Source organism: Ranitomeya imitator, chromosome 1 (assembly GCF_032444005.1).
Source record: "Ranitomeya imitator isolate aRanImi1 chromosome 1, aRanImi1.pri, whole genome shotgun sequence".
NCBI lineage: Eukaryota > Metazoa > Chordata > Amphibia > Anura > Dendrobatidae > Ranitomeya > Ranitomeya imitator.
The window spans coordinates 946,795,033-946,815,035 of NC_091282.1; the positions used below are offsets into that span (position 1 = coordinate 946,795,033).

The following is a 20,003-nucleotide window of genomic DNA, read 5'->3' on the forward strand; positions in this document are numbered from 1 at the left end:
CTTAGCCAAAGACTTAAGTGTTCCATAAATAAAGGCTAATGTTGTTGAAATTGCTAAATACTTCCGGAATAATCATTTTGCTGCAGCAGCTCTGAAAAGGATGGGTGGAACCAAGCTAACGCTCCCACAAGATGTTAGATGGAACTCTTTGGACTGTTTTGAGCAGTATATCAAAAACTGGCCTATTCTGATGACACTTTGTGAAGAAAATCGAGATAAAATAGATGGCACTGTCACGGCCAAAATCCTCAACATTGGGCTTAGGAGAAATGTTGAACATATGCTGAGCTTCCTGAAACCCATCTCTCAAGCTTTAAACAAAATACAGAAAAATAGCTGTTTTATTGCGGATGCTGTTGAAATTTGGAAGGAACTGAGTGAACACTTAAAAACAGAACTACACATGGACAGAATTAAATTACAAGCAGTAAACAAACGAATGGGACAAGCACTGACTCCAGCTCATTTTTTGGCAAATATTATCAATAGCCAATATCAGGGTCAAAACCTAAGTGCTGAGGAAGAGGAGTTAGCTATGACATGGGTATCCAGCTATCATCCATCTTTAATGCCAACTATAATAAACTTCAGAGCTAAGGGGGAACCATTCAAGAAATATATGTTTGCTGAAGATATTTTAACCCCTTCATGACCCAGCCTATTTGACCTTAAAGACCTGGCCGTTTTTTGCAATTCTGACCAGTGTCCCTTTATGAGGTAATAACTCAGGAACGCTTCAATGGATCCTAGCGGTTCTGAGATTGTTTTTTCGTGACATATTGGGCTTCATGTTAGTAGTAAATTGAGGTCAATAAATTCTGTGTTTATTTGTGATAAAAACGGAAATTTGGCGAAAATTTCGCAATTTTCACATTTTGAATTTTTATTCTGTTAAACCAGAGAGTTATGTGACACAAAATAGTTAATAAATAACATTTCCCACATGTATACTTTACATCAGCACAATTTTGGAAAGAACATTTTTTTTTTTTGCTAGGAAGTTATAAGGGTTAAAATTTGACCAGCGATTTCTCATTTTTACAACGAAATTTACAAAACCATTTTTTTTAGGGACCACCTCACATTTGAAGTCAGATTGAGGGGTCTATATGGCTGAAAATACCCAAAAGTGAAACCATTCTAAAAACTGCACCCCTCAAGGTGCACAAAACCACATTCAAGAAGTTTATTAACCCTTCAGGTGCTTCACAGCAGCAGAAGCAACATGGAAGGAAAAAATGAACATTTAACTTTTTAGTCACAAAAATGATTTTTCAGCAACAATTTTTTTATTCTCCCAATGGTAAAAGGAGAAACTGAACCACGAAAGTTGTTGTCCAATTTGTCCTGAGTACGCTGATACCTCATATGTGGGGGTAAACCACTGTTTGGGCGCACGGCAGGGCATGGAAGGGAAGGAGCGCAATTTGACTTTTTGAATGAAAAATTGGCAGCACTCTTTAGCGGACACCATGTCACATTTGGAGAGCCCCCGTGTGCCTAAAAATTGGAGCATAGTGAGCACTTTAAACCCCCAGGTGCTTCACAAATTGATCCGTAAAAATGAAAAAGTACTTTTTTTTCACAAAAAAATTCTTTTAGCCTCAATTTTTTCATTTTCACATGGGCAACAGGATAAAATGGATCCTAAAATTTGTTGGGCAATTTCTCCTGAGTATACCGATACCTCACATGTGGGGGTAAACCACTGTTTGGGCACATGGTAAGGCTCGGAAGGGAAGGAGCGCCATTTGACTTTTTGAATGAAAAATTATCTCCATCGTTAGCGGACACCATCTCGCGTTTGGAGAGACCCTGTGTGCCTAAACATTGGAGCTCCCCCACAAGTGACCCCATTTTGGAAACTGGACCCCCCAAGGAACTTATCTAGATGCCTAGTGAGCACTTGAAACCCCCAGGTGCTTCACAGAAGTTTATAACGCAGAGCCATGAAAATAAAAAATATTTTTTCTTTCCTCAAAAATGATTTTTTAGCCTGGAATTTCCTATTTTGCCAACGGTAATAGGAGAAATTGGACCATAAATGTTGTTGTCCAGTTTGTCCTGAGTACGCAGATACCCCATATGTGGGGGTAAACCACTGTTTGGGCGCATGGCAGGGCTCGGAAAGGAAGGCACGCCATTTGGCTTTTTAAATGGAAAATTAGCTCCAATCATTAGCGGACACCATGTCGCGTTTGGAGAGCCCCTGTGTGCCTAAACATTGGAGATCCCCCACAAATTACCCCATTTTGGAAACTAGACCCCCAAAGGAACTAATCTAGATGTGTGGTGAGCACTTTGAACCCTCAAGTGCTTCACAGAAGTTTATAACGCAGAGACATGAAAATAAAAAAAAAATTTCTTTTCTCAAAAATTATTTTTTTAGCCCGCAATTTTTTATTTTCCCAAGGGTAACAGGAGAAATTTGACCCCAATATTTGTTGTCCAGTTTCTGCTGAGTACGGTGATACCGCATATGTGGGGGTAAACTACTGTTTGGGCACACGTCGGGGCTCGGAAGTGAAGTAGTGAAGTTTTGAAATGCAGACTTTGATGGAATGCTCTACGGGCGTCACGATGCGTTTGCAGAGCCCCTGATGTGGCTAAACAGTAGAAACCCCCCACAAGTGACCCCATTTTGGAAACTAGACCCCCCAAGGAACTTATCTAGATATGTGGTGAGCACTTTCAACCCCCAAGTGCTTCACAGAAGTTTATAATGCAGAGCCGTGAAAATAATAAATACGTTTTCTTTCCTCAAAAATGATGTTTTAGCAAGCAATTTTTTATTTTCTCAAGGGTAACAGGAGAAATTGGACCCCAGTAATTGTTGCGCAGTTTGTCCTGACTATGCTGGTACCCCATATGTGGGGGTAAACCACTGTTTGGGCACACGTCGGGGCTCGGAAGGAATAAAAGATTGGCTGGAATCAATGGTGGCGCCATGTTGCGTTTGGAGACCCCCTGATGTGCCTAAACAGTGGAAACCCCTCAATTCTAACGCGAACACACCCCTAACCCTTATCCCAACTGTAGCCGTAACCCTAACCACAACCCTAACCCCAATACACCCCTAACCACAACCCTAATTCCAACCCAACCCTAAGGCTATGTGCCCACGTTGCGGATTCGTGTGAGATTTTTCCACACCATTTTTTAAAAATCCGCGGGTAAAAGGCACTACGTTTTACCTGCGGATTTACCGCGGATTTCCAGTGTTTTTTGTGCGGATTTCACCTGCGGATTCCTATTGAGGATCAGGTGTAAAACGCTGCGGAATCCGCACAAAGAATTGACATGCTGCAGAAAATACAACGCAACGTTTCCGCGTGGTATTTTCCGCACCATGGGCACAGCGGATTTGGTTTTCCATATGTTTACATGGTACTGTAAACCTGATGGAACACTGCTGCGGATCGGCAGCGGCCAATCCGCTGCGGATCCGCAGCCAAATCCGCACCGTGTGCACATAGCCTAATTCTAAAGGTATGTGCACACACTGCGGAAAACGCTGCGGATTCGCAGCAGTTTCCCATGAGTTTACAGTTCAATGTAAACCTATGGGAAACAAAAATCGCTGTACACATGCTGCGGAAAAACTGCACGGAAACGCAGGGGTTTACATTCCGCAGCATGTCACTTCTTTCTGCGGATTCCACAGCGGTTTTACAACTGCTCCAATAGAAAATCGCAGTTGTAAAACCGCAGTGAAATGCGCAGAAAAACCGCGGTAAATCCGCGATAAATGCACAGCGGTTTAGCACTGCGGATTTATCAAATCCTCTGCAGAAAAATCCGCAGAGGACCAGAATACGTGTGCACATACCGTACCCTAACCCTAACCCTACCCCTACCCCTAACTCCAACCTTAGTGGAAAAAAAAAAAAATTTCTTTATTTTATTATTGTCCCTACCTATGGGGGACAAAGGGGGGGGGCAGATTCGGCGGGCGCACTGCGCATGCGCCGGCCATTTTGGAACATGGCGGCGCCCAGGAAATTAGACGGACACACCCTGGGAGGCTAGGTAAGTATAAGGGGGGAGATCAGGGCACGGGGGGGGGGGGCGTCGGAGCACGAGGGGGGTGGATCGGTGTGCGGGGTGGATCGGTGTGCGGGCGGGTGGATCGGTGTGCGGGGGGTGGATCGGTGTGCAGAGGGGGTGGATTGGAGCACCGGGGGTGGGATTGGAGCCCAGGGGTGCGGACAGGAGGACGGGGGAGCGGAGCACAGGACGGAGGGGAGCGGACCACAGATCGGAGGGCTGGGGGGGCGATCGGTGGGGTGGGGGCACAAAAGTGTTTCCAGCCATGGCCGATGATATTGCAGTATCGGCCATGGCTGGATTGTAATATTTCACCAGTTTTTTAGGTGAAATATTACAAATCGCTCTGATTGGCTGTTGAAAGTGAAACTGCCAATCAGAGCGATCGTAGCCACGGGGGGGTGAAGCCAACCCCCCTGGGCTAAACTACCACTCCCCCTGTCCCTGCAGGCCGGGTGAAATTGGAGTTAACCCTTTCACCCGGCCTGCAGGAGCCCAATCCGGCCATGACGCATATGCTGCGTCATAGGTCGGATTGGCACGGGTTTTCATGACGCATACGCTGCGTCAAAGGTCAGGAAGGGGTTAAGGAAGGTCACACCAGTAAACTGGTGGAAGTCACTTAAGCGCTTGGATTTAGAGACTGTTCAAGTAATGATTTCACTTTTAACAGCAGTAGCTTCTTCTGCAGGCGTTGAAAGAATATTCTCTTCCTTTGGACTCATTCATTCTAAATTGAGAAATCGGTTGGGACCCAATAAAGCAGGAAAGCTTGTTTTTCTTTTCCAGATTATGAATAGGAACAAAGAAGAAGATGATGATGAAGATGACGACAAGTGAGCTACAGAGGACAGCATGGACAGTAGTATTTAAGTTTTTCATGTGTCGGCTGGGCTGACAGTCTAAGTTTCTTATAATATATATATATTTTGTTTAGCCAAATTAGTTAACAAACATGGATGTTTGTTTAAGCAAATAACTTATGCTGTAATGTTGTTATTGTTTCAGTTGAATAAATCTATTTAAATTGTTATTAAGGTCAGGATTATTTTTCTCCTTCCTAAGTACAACAGAACAGTGGTGTCCAAATATGAATGATTAACCCATTAAACTGGGGAGAAAAAAGTAATATAAAAAGTGATTCTAAAAATCTTCATCTACTTGCATGTTAAAGTAGCAAGAACTAGTTTAGGTAGAAACTTTGATTTAAATCACTGATTTAAATCAAGCCTTACTGACTAGTGATTTAAATCGTGATTTAAATCGTGATTTAAATCAAATCCACCCTGGATTGATGCCACAAAAATTGATTAGGGCCTGAGCTTGGGAATAATGAGAAATTTAAAAGGATTATATTTAATTTACTAACTGATATAGCGCCATTAATTCTGCAGCACTTTACTGCACTATTGGCTCACAATCTAAATTCCCTATCGTATGTCTATGGAGTGTGAGATGAAACCAGAGAATCCAGAGGAATCCCACACAAACATGAGGAGACATGCAGATATTGTCTTTGGTTGGATTTGAACACAGGACCCCAGCGCTGCAAGGCTGCAGTGCTAACCACTGAGCCACCGTGCTGCCCAATATGGCCACTACATGTGTACCAATGCCATATTAGTAGAACGCAAAGCAACTTATGTTGTATTGCGCCCACTTAAAGTATAAAAAAGTAGTAGTAGTAGTCCCTCAGACTGAAAAAGGTTGTGCACCCCTGACCTAGTAACAAGCTCCCTTTAAATAAGAAACAATACTGTGTATCTAAACTGTCAATTTAACTGTGACTGTACATCACCAAATTAGTCTGGTACACAGGTTCTATTAAAATTAATTTGGACTGTTCACTGCTTTGGCAATGGTGAAGCTCCGATTGTACGATTTGAGTCTCCACACCCAATGTATAGACAGCAATTGAGAGTATACCACACAGTATATGAGTGAAGATTAGTTATATACATTAAAAAGGTAGTTACTTGATCTTTGCTTGGAAAGTAGTGAAGGAAAAATCCCAAGAGAATTCCTGCTGCAATGCCAACAACAACTTCCAACACCCCTCGGATGATGTTGTTAAATGTGGAGCCTAGAAAAGAAAAGAATGATTGCGGTCATACAGATTAAGGTATACTGTACCTGTGCGATTGTATGAGTACTGCTTAGAAAATAAATACAGTAAAGTCCATATATATTTGGACAGAGACAACATTTTTCTAATTTTGGTTATAGACATTACCACAATGAATTTTAAACAAAACAATCCAGATGCAGTTGAAGTTCAGACATCAGTTAATTTTTTACAGATTTTTAATGTTTTGAAAAAGTGCGGATTTTGGCCTGGTATGGCTTTACATTTTTTATCATATCTCTGGCTAGAATTAAGATATAGAGGTGGGGGAGGCATCATTTTTCTCAGAACGGTACCGGCTTTCATTTGATATGTCACAAGACTATGTTTCTTGATATTTTGTTTTGGAGAAATCAAATTCAAAATTTTGATGCGCAATTGTGAAAAAAACGTATGTTTTAAAATTGTGAAAACATGCATGTGTGTTACTTGTGTTCTTGTTTATATTTGTACAGGGATTCAACTTGGGACCTGTCAAATTTGTATTTTTTTTTTTTTTTTAAGCCTTGAATCATCTGATTTTATGTTTGTGTGAGTCATCCTAATTATATGTTAAAAACCAGATTAAAAGAACCAATATTTCCAGATCGTCCCTCATGACAGCACCACAGGAGGTTGCTCTTCATATCCTTGATAGGGACAGGAACACAGAAGAGGTTAAATAGCCCCTCTCCACCTCCACCCCTCAGTGTTTTTCCTGTCCCTATCAGGGACAGACGCAGGAGAGAGTTCTCCAGAAGATTAGGTTTTTCTCTTTACCTGATCCGAGGTCAGGTCTTGGAGCAGGAGCTCCGGAGAGCGGTCCATCCTCCTGGAGGGGGCTCTGGCCGCGAGAGTCTGGCGACTCCTGAAGTCGCACGATATCGCTGGAGGTCCCTCTGCGACTAGGTCGAGCTGTCTGCTCCCATGCGCTGCCTCATCCCCTCATCAAAGGGGGCGCTGAGGCAGCGGCTGCGGTGTCCGGCGCTCCCTCAGGCTCCACGTGCGGCCGGTGCTGGCGTCGCTCCCCTAACTTCCGGTCCGGCGCTCCAGCCGGAGGTGACGACTTCCGGGGGGCGTGGCCGGATTCCGGGGGTCGGCGGCGCCGATTGTTTCCGGGGCGCCTGGGAGCTGCAGGGGGAGATCAGAGCGCAATGGCTGAAGATTATGCGCCGGTTTCCAGGTCCCAGGCTGGTCTGCATGTGTTCCAGATGACGCATGCGCAGTACAGCTGGGAACCTGAAATCACCGTGGACGCCAGCAGCTGAGCTCGGAAGGAGGACGAATCAGATGTCTTGAAGCCGGGTAAGATTGCTACTTAATGACTGACATCTGACAGCACACTTGACCCAGTAACATGGGAGGTGCTACTCGCCCAGACGTCCAATCCTTAGAGCTGCACACGGACCATGTGAGTAGTACGTGGTACGGGATGCATTCCAAAAAGTTAGTTCTGTACCTACAGGGATCTCCTTTACATTTCAGGATAAGGACATTCCCGAGAGGTCAACTACTAAAAAAAGGACTATTAAATGCCCATTGTGCACCACCAAACTCCCAGAGGGCTATAAGAAGAAATTATGCGAAAAATGCATCGCTAAACTTCTTAAAGACGAACAGGCTTCGCTGTTAGATAATATTAAATCTATGATTAGAGACGAAGTCCAAGCTACAGTGTCTACTATGGTGCCACCCCAATCTCCGCGGCCTAAAAGGCCTAGATGGGATATGGATGTGAGTTCCGAGGAAGGAGAGGTCTCAGGTTATTCCGATCCGGGCTCGGACGAAGAGGACAATACATTAACTGTGCTTCCGGAAGAAATACTTGTTCTCATCCGAAAATACGGATATACTGCTAAAAGCAGTAAGAAGCACTATGAAAATAGAAGACTCGTCTGAGCCTTTATCAGTTCAAGACGAGATGTTTGGGGGCCTGAGAACTCGCAGGAATAGAGTTTTCCCGGTCAACAATCACATAACTGCAATGATAATGGAAGAGTGGGAAGATGTGGGAAAAAAATTAGTAGTCCCGAGAGACTTCAAATACCGTCTTCCCTTTGACCCAGAAGAAACTAAAGTCTGGGAGTCGGTTCCAAAGATCGACATTCCTGTGGCCAAAGTCACAAGGAAAACGGCTATTCCCTTTGAGGACTCGTCAGGGTTAAAAGACCCAATGGATAAGAGGTCAGAAGATCTTCTTAAGAAAGCCTGGGAATCGTCAGCCGCCATTATGAAGACGAATATAGCGGCTACCTCTGTAGCAAGGTCCATGAGTCTTTGGGTGGACGAGCTGGAGAGTCATATTAAAAATAGAACTCCAAGGGAAGAAATCCTAAAATCCTTTTCAGTTTTAAAGATGGCGACTGATTTCATGGCAGATGCTTCAGCGGAATCCGTACGCTTTGCTGCTCGGAATAATGCACTGTCAAACGCAGCAAGAAGGGCCTTATGGCTGAGATCGTGGACGGGAGATACCCAATCCAAGAACAAGCTGTGTTCGATTCCATTCTCAGGTTCTCACGTCTTTGGTCCAGTCCTTGACGAGCTACTTGAAAAAGCGTCTGATAAGAAGAAAGGCTTCCCTGAGGAGAAGCCAAAGAAACCGCAATTCTTCCGAAACACTCGCTCCCACCCAAGACAGGACTACAGAGGCAAGGGGAAGTCCGGTAGGTGGAGCTACCCTAAAGGAGGCAGAGGAAGAGGTTCCTTTCGAGACCAATCAACAGGACCCAGCAAACAATGACGCCAACAATATAGGAGGGAGACTACAATACTTCCAAGAAGGATGGCAGAACATAACTCAGAATCAGTGGATTCTACAGACAGTGGCACAGGGTTACAGGATCGAGTTTACTCATCTACCCCCCAAGAGATTCTGCTTAACACAGACAGAGTCATCAGCAGTACATCAAAGGCTGATAACAGACATACAGGAACTCTAAGAATTAAACGTCATAATACCGGTACCCCATCATCAACATTTTCAGGGGCATTACTCCAGTCTGTTCTCCATAAGAAAACCAAACGGAGATTACCGAACAATAATAAACTTAAAACCATTAAACAAATGGGTGGCGTACAAACGCTTCAAGATGGAATCTCTCAAATCAATTACACCGCTAATAAAAAAGAACTCTGTAATGTGCACGCTAGATCTCAAACATGCTTACTATCATGTTCCCATCCATCCCTCAGATCAAAAATTCCTCAGGTTCGCAATAAGAAACCACAAGAAAATACTTCATTTCCAGTTTCAGTGCCTACCATTTGGTCTCTCCTCTGCCCCGAGGATATTTACGAAGCTCATGACAGAGGTCATGGCCTACTTAAGAGAGAAGGAAGTTCTCATCGCACCATATCTGGACGATCTGTTGCTGATCGCAGATTCATCCCAACAGATGGAAGAATCCTTAGAAATTACCACGTCACTCCTGAAACGTCTGGGGTGGGTAATAAATGCAAAAAAATCGAGTCTCGAACCAGAGACGCAGAAGATATTTCTAGGGGTACTACTAAATTCCGAACTAGAATACTCCTTCCTACCAGACCAAAAACAACGGTCAATAAAAAAAGAACTTCAATCAATAAAAAAACGGAAATACATCTCCATCAGGAAAGCAATGAGGATTCTAGGTCTGATGACCTCATGCATTTCCAGTGTACAGTGGAGCCAGTTTCACTCCAGAACGCTTCAAAGGGAAGTTCTTTCGGTATGGAACGGAAGAAAAGATTCACTAGACAACAGGATGTGGTTACCCAGCAGGGTAAAGCAGTCCCTCTCATGGTGGATCAACATAAAAAACCTCAAAAGAGGAAAACCATGGAAAATATCTCCATGCATAAATATAACCACCGATGCAAGCTCAAGGGGCTGGGGAGCCCACATAGAAGGTCGATACCTTCAGGGGACATGGCCACCATCGATACGCGACAGTTCCTCCAACTACAGGGAACTCAGAGCGGTCTGGGAAGCACTAAAAAGGTGCCAACACGAGATTCAGGGACACCACATCCGAGTCTTCTCAGACAACTCGACCACGGTAGCTTTTCTCCTACATCAAGGAGGACCAAGGCACCGTCCACTTCAGGCACTAGCAGAAGAAATATTCTCCTGGGCGGAAAATACCGTAAAGTCCATCACGGCAGTACACCTAAAAGGTTCACAGAACCAAATAGCGGACTTTCTCAGCAGAGAGAAGGTACAGCCGTCAGAATGGTCTCTAAACGAAGAAATCTTTACTCAGTTAATCCAACAGTGGGGCACCCCACAAATAGATTTATTCGCCTCAAGGAGCAATACAAAAACGAAAGAATTCTTTTTGCTAAATCCAAGAGACAATCCAACTGGCATAGATGCATTGGCTCAACATTGGGACATGGAACTTGCATACGCGTTCCCTCCACTAGCCCTAATTCCCAGAGTTTTGAGGAAAATTCAGGAAAGTTTAGCCGTAGTAATCCTAATAGTGCCATATTGGCCCAAGAGGAGCTGGTTTCCTCTGCTGAAGTGGATGGCGGTGGAAGACCCAGTGTTACTACCACTAAGACGGGATCTTCTAATACAGGGACCATTGGTCCATCAAAATCTAAAGATGCTACAACTCTCAGCGTGGATCTTGAAAGGGAGATCTTGAGATCAAAGGGACTGTCTGAGTCAGTTATCTCGACCATGAAAAAAAGTAGAAAGCCGGTGACCTCGGCTATATACCAGAAAATTTGGAAGAAGTTTTGTGCACAGACCAAATCTCCAATATCCGTTCTCCAACAACCAGATATTCCTCAAATACTAAATTTTCTCCAAACAGGTTTTGATATGGGCTTAAGACCTAGTACGCTAAAGGTACAAATCTCAGCTTTAACTGCCTTTTATGACTATCCAATAGCGAATCATCCCTGGATAATGAGATACATTAAAGCTACACAACGTATCAGACCAACAATACGAAGCTCAGTACCCTCATGGAACCTCACTTTGGTGCTAAATGAGCTACGGAAAGCTCCATACGAGCCACTTGATCAGGCAGACCTAAAATCTGTGACATTCAAGACTGTTTTCCTCGTCGCAATAACGACAGCAAGGAGAATAGGTGAAATTCAAGCCCTGTCCATAACAGATCCATACTTAAAGATACAAGAAGATTGCATCGTTTTAAAGTTGGATCCCTCATTTCTTCCAAAAGTTGTGACGGACTTTCACAGAAACCAGGAAATAGTTTTACCCACGTTCTGCCAGAACTACAATAACGAAAAAGAACATTCTCTTCATTCTCTGGATGTCAAGAGAACAGTGTTGCAGTATCTAAAACTTACAGACAGCTGGAGAATTGACTCTAATCTCTTTATCCAGATGTCCGGGAAAAATAGAGGCAAAAAAGCCTCAAAAGCGACTCTGGCCAGATGGATCAAATCTACCATTTGCGCTGTGTATATTTCAGCTGGTGAATCTCCTCCAGATCACCTAAAAGCCCACTCTCTGAGAGCAGTATCTGCTTCATGGGCAGAGAGTGCGGGTGCATCCATGGACCAAATTTGCCGGGCGGCAACTTGGTCTAGCTCAAATACCTTTTGCAAGCACTACAAGCTGGACGTTCTTTCAAAGCAACAGACTAGCTTTGGGAGAAAAGTCCTCCAAGCTGTAATCCCGCCCTAATAGGAGTTATTTGGTATTTCTCCTGTGGTGCTGTCATGAGGGACGATCTGGAAACTAGGAGTTAGTCATACCGGTAACGGTATTTCCAGGAGTCCATCATGACAGCACCCATTATTTGCCCCCCCTTGAACTACTGTCTAATGTGTGATATGAACATGTATAGAGAGGAAGTTCAATAAAATTGTGTTGTATCCATCCTGATGTGGTACTTTGTAAAATCACTGAGGGGTGGAGGTGGGGAGGGGCTATTTAACCTCTTCTGTGTTCCTGTCCCTATCAAGGATGTGCTGTCATGATGGACTCCTGGAAATACCGTTACCGGTATGACTAACTCCTAGTTTTTACCACCCATTTATACATGTAAGAATTTTTTTTCTATTATATCACTAAACATGTCATTTATGAAGTGCTTAAGAGGAATAGTACAGTAGTTAATTCCTCGTTTTATAAAATATGAACTAGTCAAACAATTAATAGTAGGTTTTTACACTGGCCTGTTATCATCAATGTGTCCCTTCTAGTGGGTGAAATGTAATCTTGTCCATAAGGGCTTACTAGCAATGGCCATTTCCTTTTGTGTCAGAGTATGTGCGGCCGGTCATGGTGCTCGGCTCCACCTGAGTCAATATCTGATTTTTGTTAACTTTTACAATGTCTGGTTTTCTGGGATACACAAAGGACGGCGCTGGACCAGAAGCTCCAGAAAAGTCATTTCTACTTCTTCATTTTCACAATTTTTGGAGAGTACAGTAGTCGCCACCAGCGCCGATCATATTCACAGGTCACATCACCAGTTCTGTCATCCATTGCCGATCTTGTGCCTCCTTCTACCACGTCATGGACGTCCCTCTCTTTGCTGAATGAAGAAACCCTTGTTTATATTTCTGTGTCACTACATGGGATGACAGTCCGGTATTGCTGAGTCCCCTTTCTGCTTCCTGTACCCGAGGTTTTCACAAACTCTCCTCCTCTTTGTAGTCCTGGTTTGTAAAATACATGAACTGGATGTTAAGAATATTTTTCTCCCTCCATTTGAGGAGTTGCCTGGGTAGTAAGAAATGGTGTGAATATGGCCTCTGGAGGCTGGAGCTGCTGGCATCACTGTCTACCCCTGGTCATTCTCAGCCCTAACAAAGCTTTCCCCTCTGTCCTCTCCTGCTTCTAATACTCTGTAACATAATAAAATAATACAGTAATATCTAAAAATCCTGGATTATTTGGTAAATATAGATCCCACACTGTTAGACCACAGGCTAAACAGATCTGAATGCGAGATTTTCGAATTGACACTGTAATAGTTTTATTTTTTAAAATATGATCCCATCATGATCCCAGCTTGTATTTTGGTACAGATGTGGCTAGGAGCATAGCAGGCACATGTGCAGTTTTTGAAATTTTTAAATTAAACTTTTTTTCTGAAATGCGTTTTAGGCGTTCGCATAGGTAAAATATGATCAAAGATACTCTTGTGACATATCTGGTGAAAGCCTGTACAGTTCTGATTAGAATGGTGTTTATTTTGTTTCTCTATCTTTTTTTCTAGCCTGAGTTATAGGGAGAAATGTAAAGGCAGGCAACACCGAAAATCGCACTTTTTCCGAACTTTGAAAATCAATAAAAAAATTTTTAAAAAATCTAGAAATGTTTTTTTCTTCACATTTTGCATTCTCTGACACACTATTACCAAATAACAAAATCTCAAAAGAATTAAAAATATAGTGGTAAAAATCATTGATTCACTTGACTTGGAATTACCCGTGTGTTCAAAACCACATTCAAGAAGTTTATTAACCCTTCAGGTGCTTCACAGGAATCAATTGAATGCGGTGGAAAAAGAAACAACCAACTTTTTCACAAAAATTTTAGTTTAGACAAATTTTTAAATTTTGGGCCTCATTTTTTCCTGAGTATGCAGACACCCCATATATGGGGGGGGGGGGGAGGAAACTACTATTTGGGTGCATGGCAGGTATCAGAAATGATGGAGTGACGCTTTGGAACGCACATTTTGAAGGAATGTTCTGCAGGTGTCATGTCGCGTTTGGAGAGCAACTGATGTGCCTGAACAGTGGAAATCCCCCTCAAGTCCTATTTTGGAAACTAGACCCCACAAGGAATTGATCTAGATGTGTGGTGAGCACCTTAAATTCCCAGGTGCGTCACAGCAATGAATAATGTGAATTAAAAATTAAAAACAAAAAAACAAACTTTTTCCCGCAAAAATGTTCTTTAAGCCCTAATTTTTTTTTTCACAAGGTTAACAGGGAAAAATTTGTTGTGCAATTTCTCTCAAGTACGCCGGTACCCCATATGTGTCCTAAAACTTCTTTTATGTATGTGCACACGTTCCAGATTTGCCTGCAGAATTTTCTGCACAGAATATGCGTCTCTTGCCAGAAAACGCAGGTCAAAATAAAGATCTATTATTGAACAACAACAAAAAAAAAAGAATTGTGATGTCATTTCTTGTCCAACCTTTTCATTTACATACTCCATTGAAGAATAATGTTTACACAAACATAGATAAATAAATACCAAGCCCGATGTTTAGTAATAACCACAATAAAATGGTACATAAAGAGTTAAAGACACACACAAAATCTGCGTTAGGCAGGGATCACACTTGCGAGAAACTCACACGAGTCTCGCACCTCAACACCCAACACTGCCGCCGGCACTCGGGATCGGAGCATTCAGCTGCATAGAAATACATGCAGCCGCATGCTCCAGTCCTGAATGCCAGCGGCAGTGCCGGGTATTGATGCAAGAGACTCATGCAAGTTTCTTGCAAGTGTGACCCTGGCCTTAAACGCAATATCTGTTTGACTTCTAAAAAAAATGACGTGGGCTGACGCGCAATTTTCTGCGCCAGAGATGGAAAGCCAGCGACTAGGGGCCTATGTTTGTAGCTTAGGAAGGGGTTATTGTATTATGGTTATGGGTATTAACCCATGTATCTTCCCAGGCTATGAATATCAGCCCGCAGCTGTATATTTAGCCTTTACTGGCTATTAAAATAGAGGGACCCCCCCATGTAATTAATAGCCAGAAAAGGCTATGCAGACAGCTGTGAGCTGATATTCATAGCCTAGGAAGGAACCATGGATATTGCCCCCTCCCCTGCTACAAACACTAGCTCACAGGCTCCCCAGAAATGGCTCATCGGTAAATGCCCCAATTACGGCACTTAGCCTCTTTTCCCACTGCCCTGTAGCGGTGGCATATGGGGTAATAGGGGGTTAATGTCACCTTTGAATTGTAAGGTGACATCAAGTCGGCTTAGTAATGGAGAGGCGTCAATAAGAAACCTATCCATTACTAATCCTAGTTGTTAATGGGTTAAATAAACACACACACATGCAGGATAAAGTATTTTAATGAAATAAAACACACAGTTTTGCAATCTTTATTTTTCTGCCAATCCATGCGACGCCCTCGATCTCCTGGAAAAAAAGAAAAAATAATAAATCAACACAAATACTCCCTGGAACGACGCAATCCATTTAATAACGAGTGTCCCATGATGATCTCCCCTATAAAGCTGTCACATCAGGAAGCCTCCAGTGACACACTGACAGGAGGCAATGGCTCCGCAGTGTTATCACTGAGGGATCAATGGCCTCTGACTTTACGGCACTACTGCGTGAGAATTTTCCCACGCAGCGGTGCCACAAGTGACAGTATGAACTATACTGTACTCACAGAGGCGGAGGAATACAGTGCGGAAGGATACCTTCATTGTATCCCAGAGCCCCTGGAGAGCGGTCGCATCTGCCAATGTGACAGCTCTCCACGGGAGATCGTCATGGGACACTCCTTAATAAATGGATTACATCGGATCAGGGAGTATACTGTTGGATTATTATTTTTAATTTTTTTTTTTTTTACAGTTGATCGAGGGCTTCGGGGGCTAATCATTCAGCTGCCGCGATGAAAACTAAATCTCCGAACAGTCATAAATACTCAGAGGTCACCCGAGCGTGCTTGGGAAAACCCAAGCAACGAGTACACTCGCTCATCACTACTCACCACCTCTCGTGGCAGCCTGTTCCACTCATTGATTACCCTGTCAAAAAGTTTTTTCTAACATCTAATCTGTGTCTCCTCCCATTCAGTTTCATCCCAATGCTTCTAATCTTTCCTTGTGCAAATGAGAATAGAGAATAAAGATGATCCTTCTACAATGTGACAGCCCTTTATATATTTGTAGACAGCTATTAAGTCTCCTCTCAGTCTTCTTTTTTGCAAGTTAAACATTCCCAAATCCTGTAACCTGTCCTCATAGGACATGGTTTGCAAACCGGTCACCATTCTAGTTGCTCTTCTCTGAACTTGCTCCAGTTAGTTGATGTCTTTTTTTAAAATGTGATGCCCAAAACTAGACACAGTATTCCAGATGAGGTCTAACCAAAGAGTAGAGGGCAAAAATGACTTTGCGTGATTTAGACTGTATGCTTCTGTTAATACATCCCAGAATTGCATTTGCCTTTTTTGCTGCTGCATTACACTGTTGACTCATGTTCAGTTTGTGATCTATTAGTATACCCAAGTCTTTTTCACATGCGCTGTTGCTTAGCCCTATTCCTCCCATTCCGTATTTGCTTTTTTCATTTTTATTGCCCAGATGTAGTACTTTGCATTTTTCCTTGTTAAAAACCATTCTGTTAGTTGCTGCCCACTGCTCCAGTTTATTTATATCTTTTTGAATCTTCTCCCTCTCTTCTCTAGTATTAGCTATCCCTCCTAGCTTTGTGTCATCAGCAAACTTAATTAGTGTAAACTCAATTTCTTCATCTAAATCATTGATAAAGATGTTGAATACAGGGCCCAGGACAGAAGCCTGTGGTACCCCACTTGAGACATTCTTCCAACTGGATGTGCAGACATTATTGGACTTCAGATTTTGCTGGAATGCTTTGAGGGTGCCATGTCACATTGGTAGAGCCCCTGAAGTGACAGAACAGTAGAACCCCCCTCATAAGTGACCCCATTTTACAAATTACACCTCTAAAAAAATTAATTGTCACAAAATTTTATAGCATTGGGCAGCGATGAAAAAATAATTACATTTTTAACCCCTTCATGACCCAGCTTATATTGACCTTAATGACCTGGCCATTTTTTGCAATTCTGACCAGTGTCCCTTTATGAGGTAATAGGAACGCTTCAACGGATTCTAGCGATTCTGAGATTGTTTTTTCGTGACATATTGGGCTTCATGTTAGTGGTAAATTTAGGTCGATAATTTTTGCATTTATTTGTAGAAAAAAATGGAAATTTGGCTAAAATTTTGAAAATTTAGCAATTTTAAAATTTTTAATTTTTATTCTGTTAAACCAGGGAGTTATGTGACACAATTTTGTAAATAAAATTTTTTTTTGTTAGGAAGTTATAAGTAGGGTTGAGCGACCTTGACTTTTTTAGGGTCGAGCCGGGTTTCGCGAAACCTGACTATCTCAAAAGTCGAGTCGAGTGAAATCGGCCGATTATGGCGAAAAGTCGAGAATCGACCGAAACACGAAACCCAATGGGATTATTTCTTTCTCTCTCTCTCTCTCTCTCCCCTCCGTCCGTCCCTGAACTGAAAAGCTGGTGTTACACAGTGCAAATCGCTACAGCGCACAAGCGACAACATGGCGATAGGCGTCCACGCCCCTAAGACCTATGTCATCACTCTGCCCACGCCCCTTCATTGGCTGAAAAAAATGGCACCAAGCGCGTCATACGAAACGCGACTTTGGCGCGAAAGTCGCGTACCGCATGGCCGACCCCACACAGGGATCGGGTCGGGTTTCATGAAACCCGACTTTGCCAAAAGTCGGCGACTTTTGAAAATGAACGATCCGTTTCGCTCAACCCTAGTTATAAGGATTAAAAGATGACCAGCAATTTCTCATTTTTACAACAAAATTTACAAAACCTTTTTTTTAGGGAGCACCTCACATTTGAAGTCAGTTTGAGGAGTCCATATGGCTGAAAATACCAAAAAAGTGACACCATTCTAAAAACTGCACCCCTTTAGGTGTTCAAAACCACATTCAAGAAGTTTATTAACCCTTCAGGTGTTTCACAGCAGCAAAAGCAACATGGAAGAAAAAAAATGAACATTTAACTTTTTAGTCACAAAAATAATCTTTTAGCAACAATGTGTTTATTTTCCCAAGGGTAAAAGGAGAAAGTGGACCCCAAAAGTTGTTATCCTATTTGTCCTGAGTACGCTGAAACCCCACATGTGTGGTAAAATCTCTGTTTGGGCGCACGGCAAGGATCGGAAGGGAAAGAGCGCCATTTGACTTTTTGAATGCAAAATTAGCTCAAATCGTTAGCGGACACCATGTCGCGTTTAGAGAGCCCCTGTGTGCCTAAACATTGGAGATCTTCCACATGTGACCCCATTTTGGAAACTAGACCCCCCCCCCCCAGGGAACTTATCTAGATGCATAGTGAGCACTTTGAACACCCAGGTGCTTTGCAAATTTATCCATAAAAATGAAAAAGTACTTTATTTTTCACAAAAATTTTCTTTTAGCCTTAATTTTTTAATTTTCACATGGGCAACAGGATAAAATGGATACTAAGATTTGTTGGGCAATTTCTCCTGAGTATACCGATACCTCACATGTGGGGGTAAACCACTGTTTGGGTGCACGGCAGGGCTCGGAAGGAGCGCCATTTGACCTTTTGAATGAAAAATTATCTCCATCGTTAGCGGACACCATGTCGCGTTTGGAGAGCCCCTGTGTGCCTAAACATTGGAGCTCCCCCACAAGTGACCCCATTTTGGAAACTAGACCTCCCAAGGAACTAATCTAGATGTGTGGTGAGCACTTTTTACCCCCAAGTGCTTCACAGAAGTTTATAACGCAGAGCCGTGAAAATAAAAAATCTTTTTTTCCTCAGTTATTATGTTTTAGCCGGCAATTTTTTATTTTCACAAGGGTAGCAGGAGAAATTAGACCCCAAAAGTTGTTGTCCAGTTTGTCTTGAGTACGCTGATACCCCTTATGTGGAGGTAAACCACTGTTTGGGCACATGTCGGGGCTCGGAAGAGAAGTAGTGACGTTTTGGAATGCAGACTTTGATGGAATGATCTGCGGGCGTCATGTTACGTTTGCAGAGCCCCTGATGTACCTAAACAGTAGAAACCCCCCACAAATGACCTCATTTTGGAAACTAGTCCCCCCAAGGAACTTATCTAGATGTGTGGTGACCACTTTTTACCCTCAAGTGCTTCAGAGATGTTTATAACGCAGAGCCGTGAAAATACAAAATCTTTTTTTTTTTTTTTTAAATGATTTTTTAGCCCACAATTTTTTATTTTCCCAAGGGTAACAGGAGAAATTGGACTCCAAAAGTTGTTATCCAGTTTGTCCTGAGTAAGTCAGTATCCATATGTGGGGTGGACCACTGTTTGGGCACACATCTGGGCTCGGAAGGGAAGAAGTGACGTTTTGAAATGCAGACTTTGATGGAATAGTCTGCGGGCGTCATGTTATGTTTGTATAGCCCCTGATGTACCTAAACAGTAGAAACCCCCCACAAGTGACCCCATTTTGGAAACTAGACCCTCCAAGGAACTTATCTAGATGTGTGGTGAACACTTTTTACCCCCAAGTGCTTTACAGAAGTTTATAACGCAGAGCCATGAAAATAAAAAATCTTTTTTTCAAAAATGATTTTTTTAGCCCGCAATTTTTTATTTTCACAAAAGTAACAGGAGAAATTGGACCCCAATAGTTGTTATCCAGTTTGTCCTGAGCATGCTGATACCCCATATGTGGGGGTAAACCACTGTTTGGGCACACGTCGGGGCTCGGAAGGGAAGTAGTGGCGTTTTGGAATGCAGACTTTGATGGAATGGTCTGCGGGCGTTATGTCACGTTTGTAGACCCCCTGATGTGCCTATACAGTGGAAACCCCCCAATTCTAACTCAAACCCTAACCTCAACACACCCCTAACCCAACCCCTAATACCAACCCTAATCCCAGCCCTATCCCCAACCCTACCCCTAATCCCAACCCTACCCCAACTCTAACCCTACCCCTAATCCCAACCCTACCCCTAACCCCATCCCTAATCCCAACCCTACACTTAATTTTAGCCCCAACCCTAACGCGAAAACTGGTGCAGGGGGCTGATCACAGGGGGAGGGGGATCATCGGGGCAGGGGGAGATCAGCGTCGCAGGGGGAAGATCAGCGT

The 20,003-nt window shown here is 43.1% G+C and overlaps 1 protein-coding gene across 1 annotated transcript in view; it reads right to left on the reverse strand.

Moving 5' to 3' along the window:
• The window catches only part of SLC9B2 (solute carrier family 9 member B2), a 177,812-nt gene that overhangs the window by 72,377 nt on the left and 85,432 nt on the right, over positions 1-20,003 (reverse strand). The window contains exon 8 of the mRNA XM_069743658.1: positions 6,024-6,130. Coding sequence (XP_069599759.1) covers positions 6,024-6,130 — 107 coding nt within the window. The remainder of the gene's footprint in view (positions 1-6,023; positions 6,131-20,003) is intronic.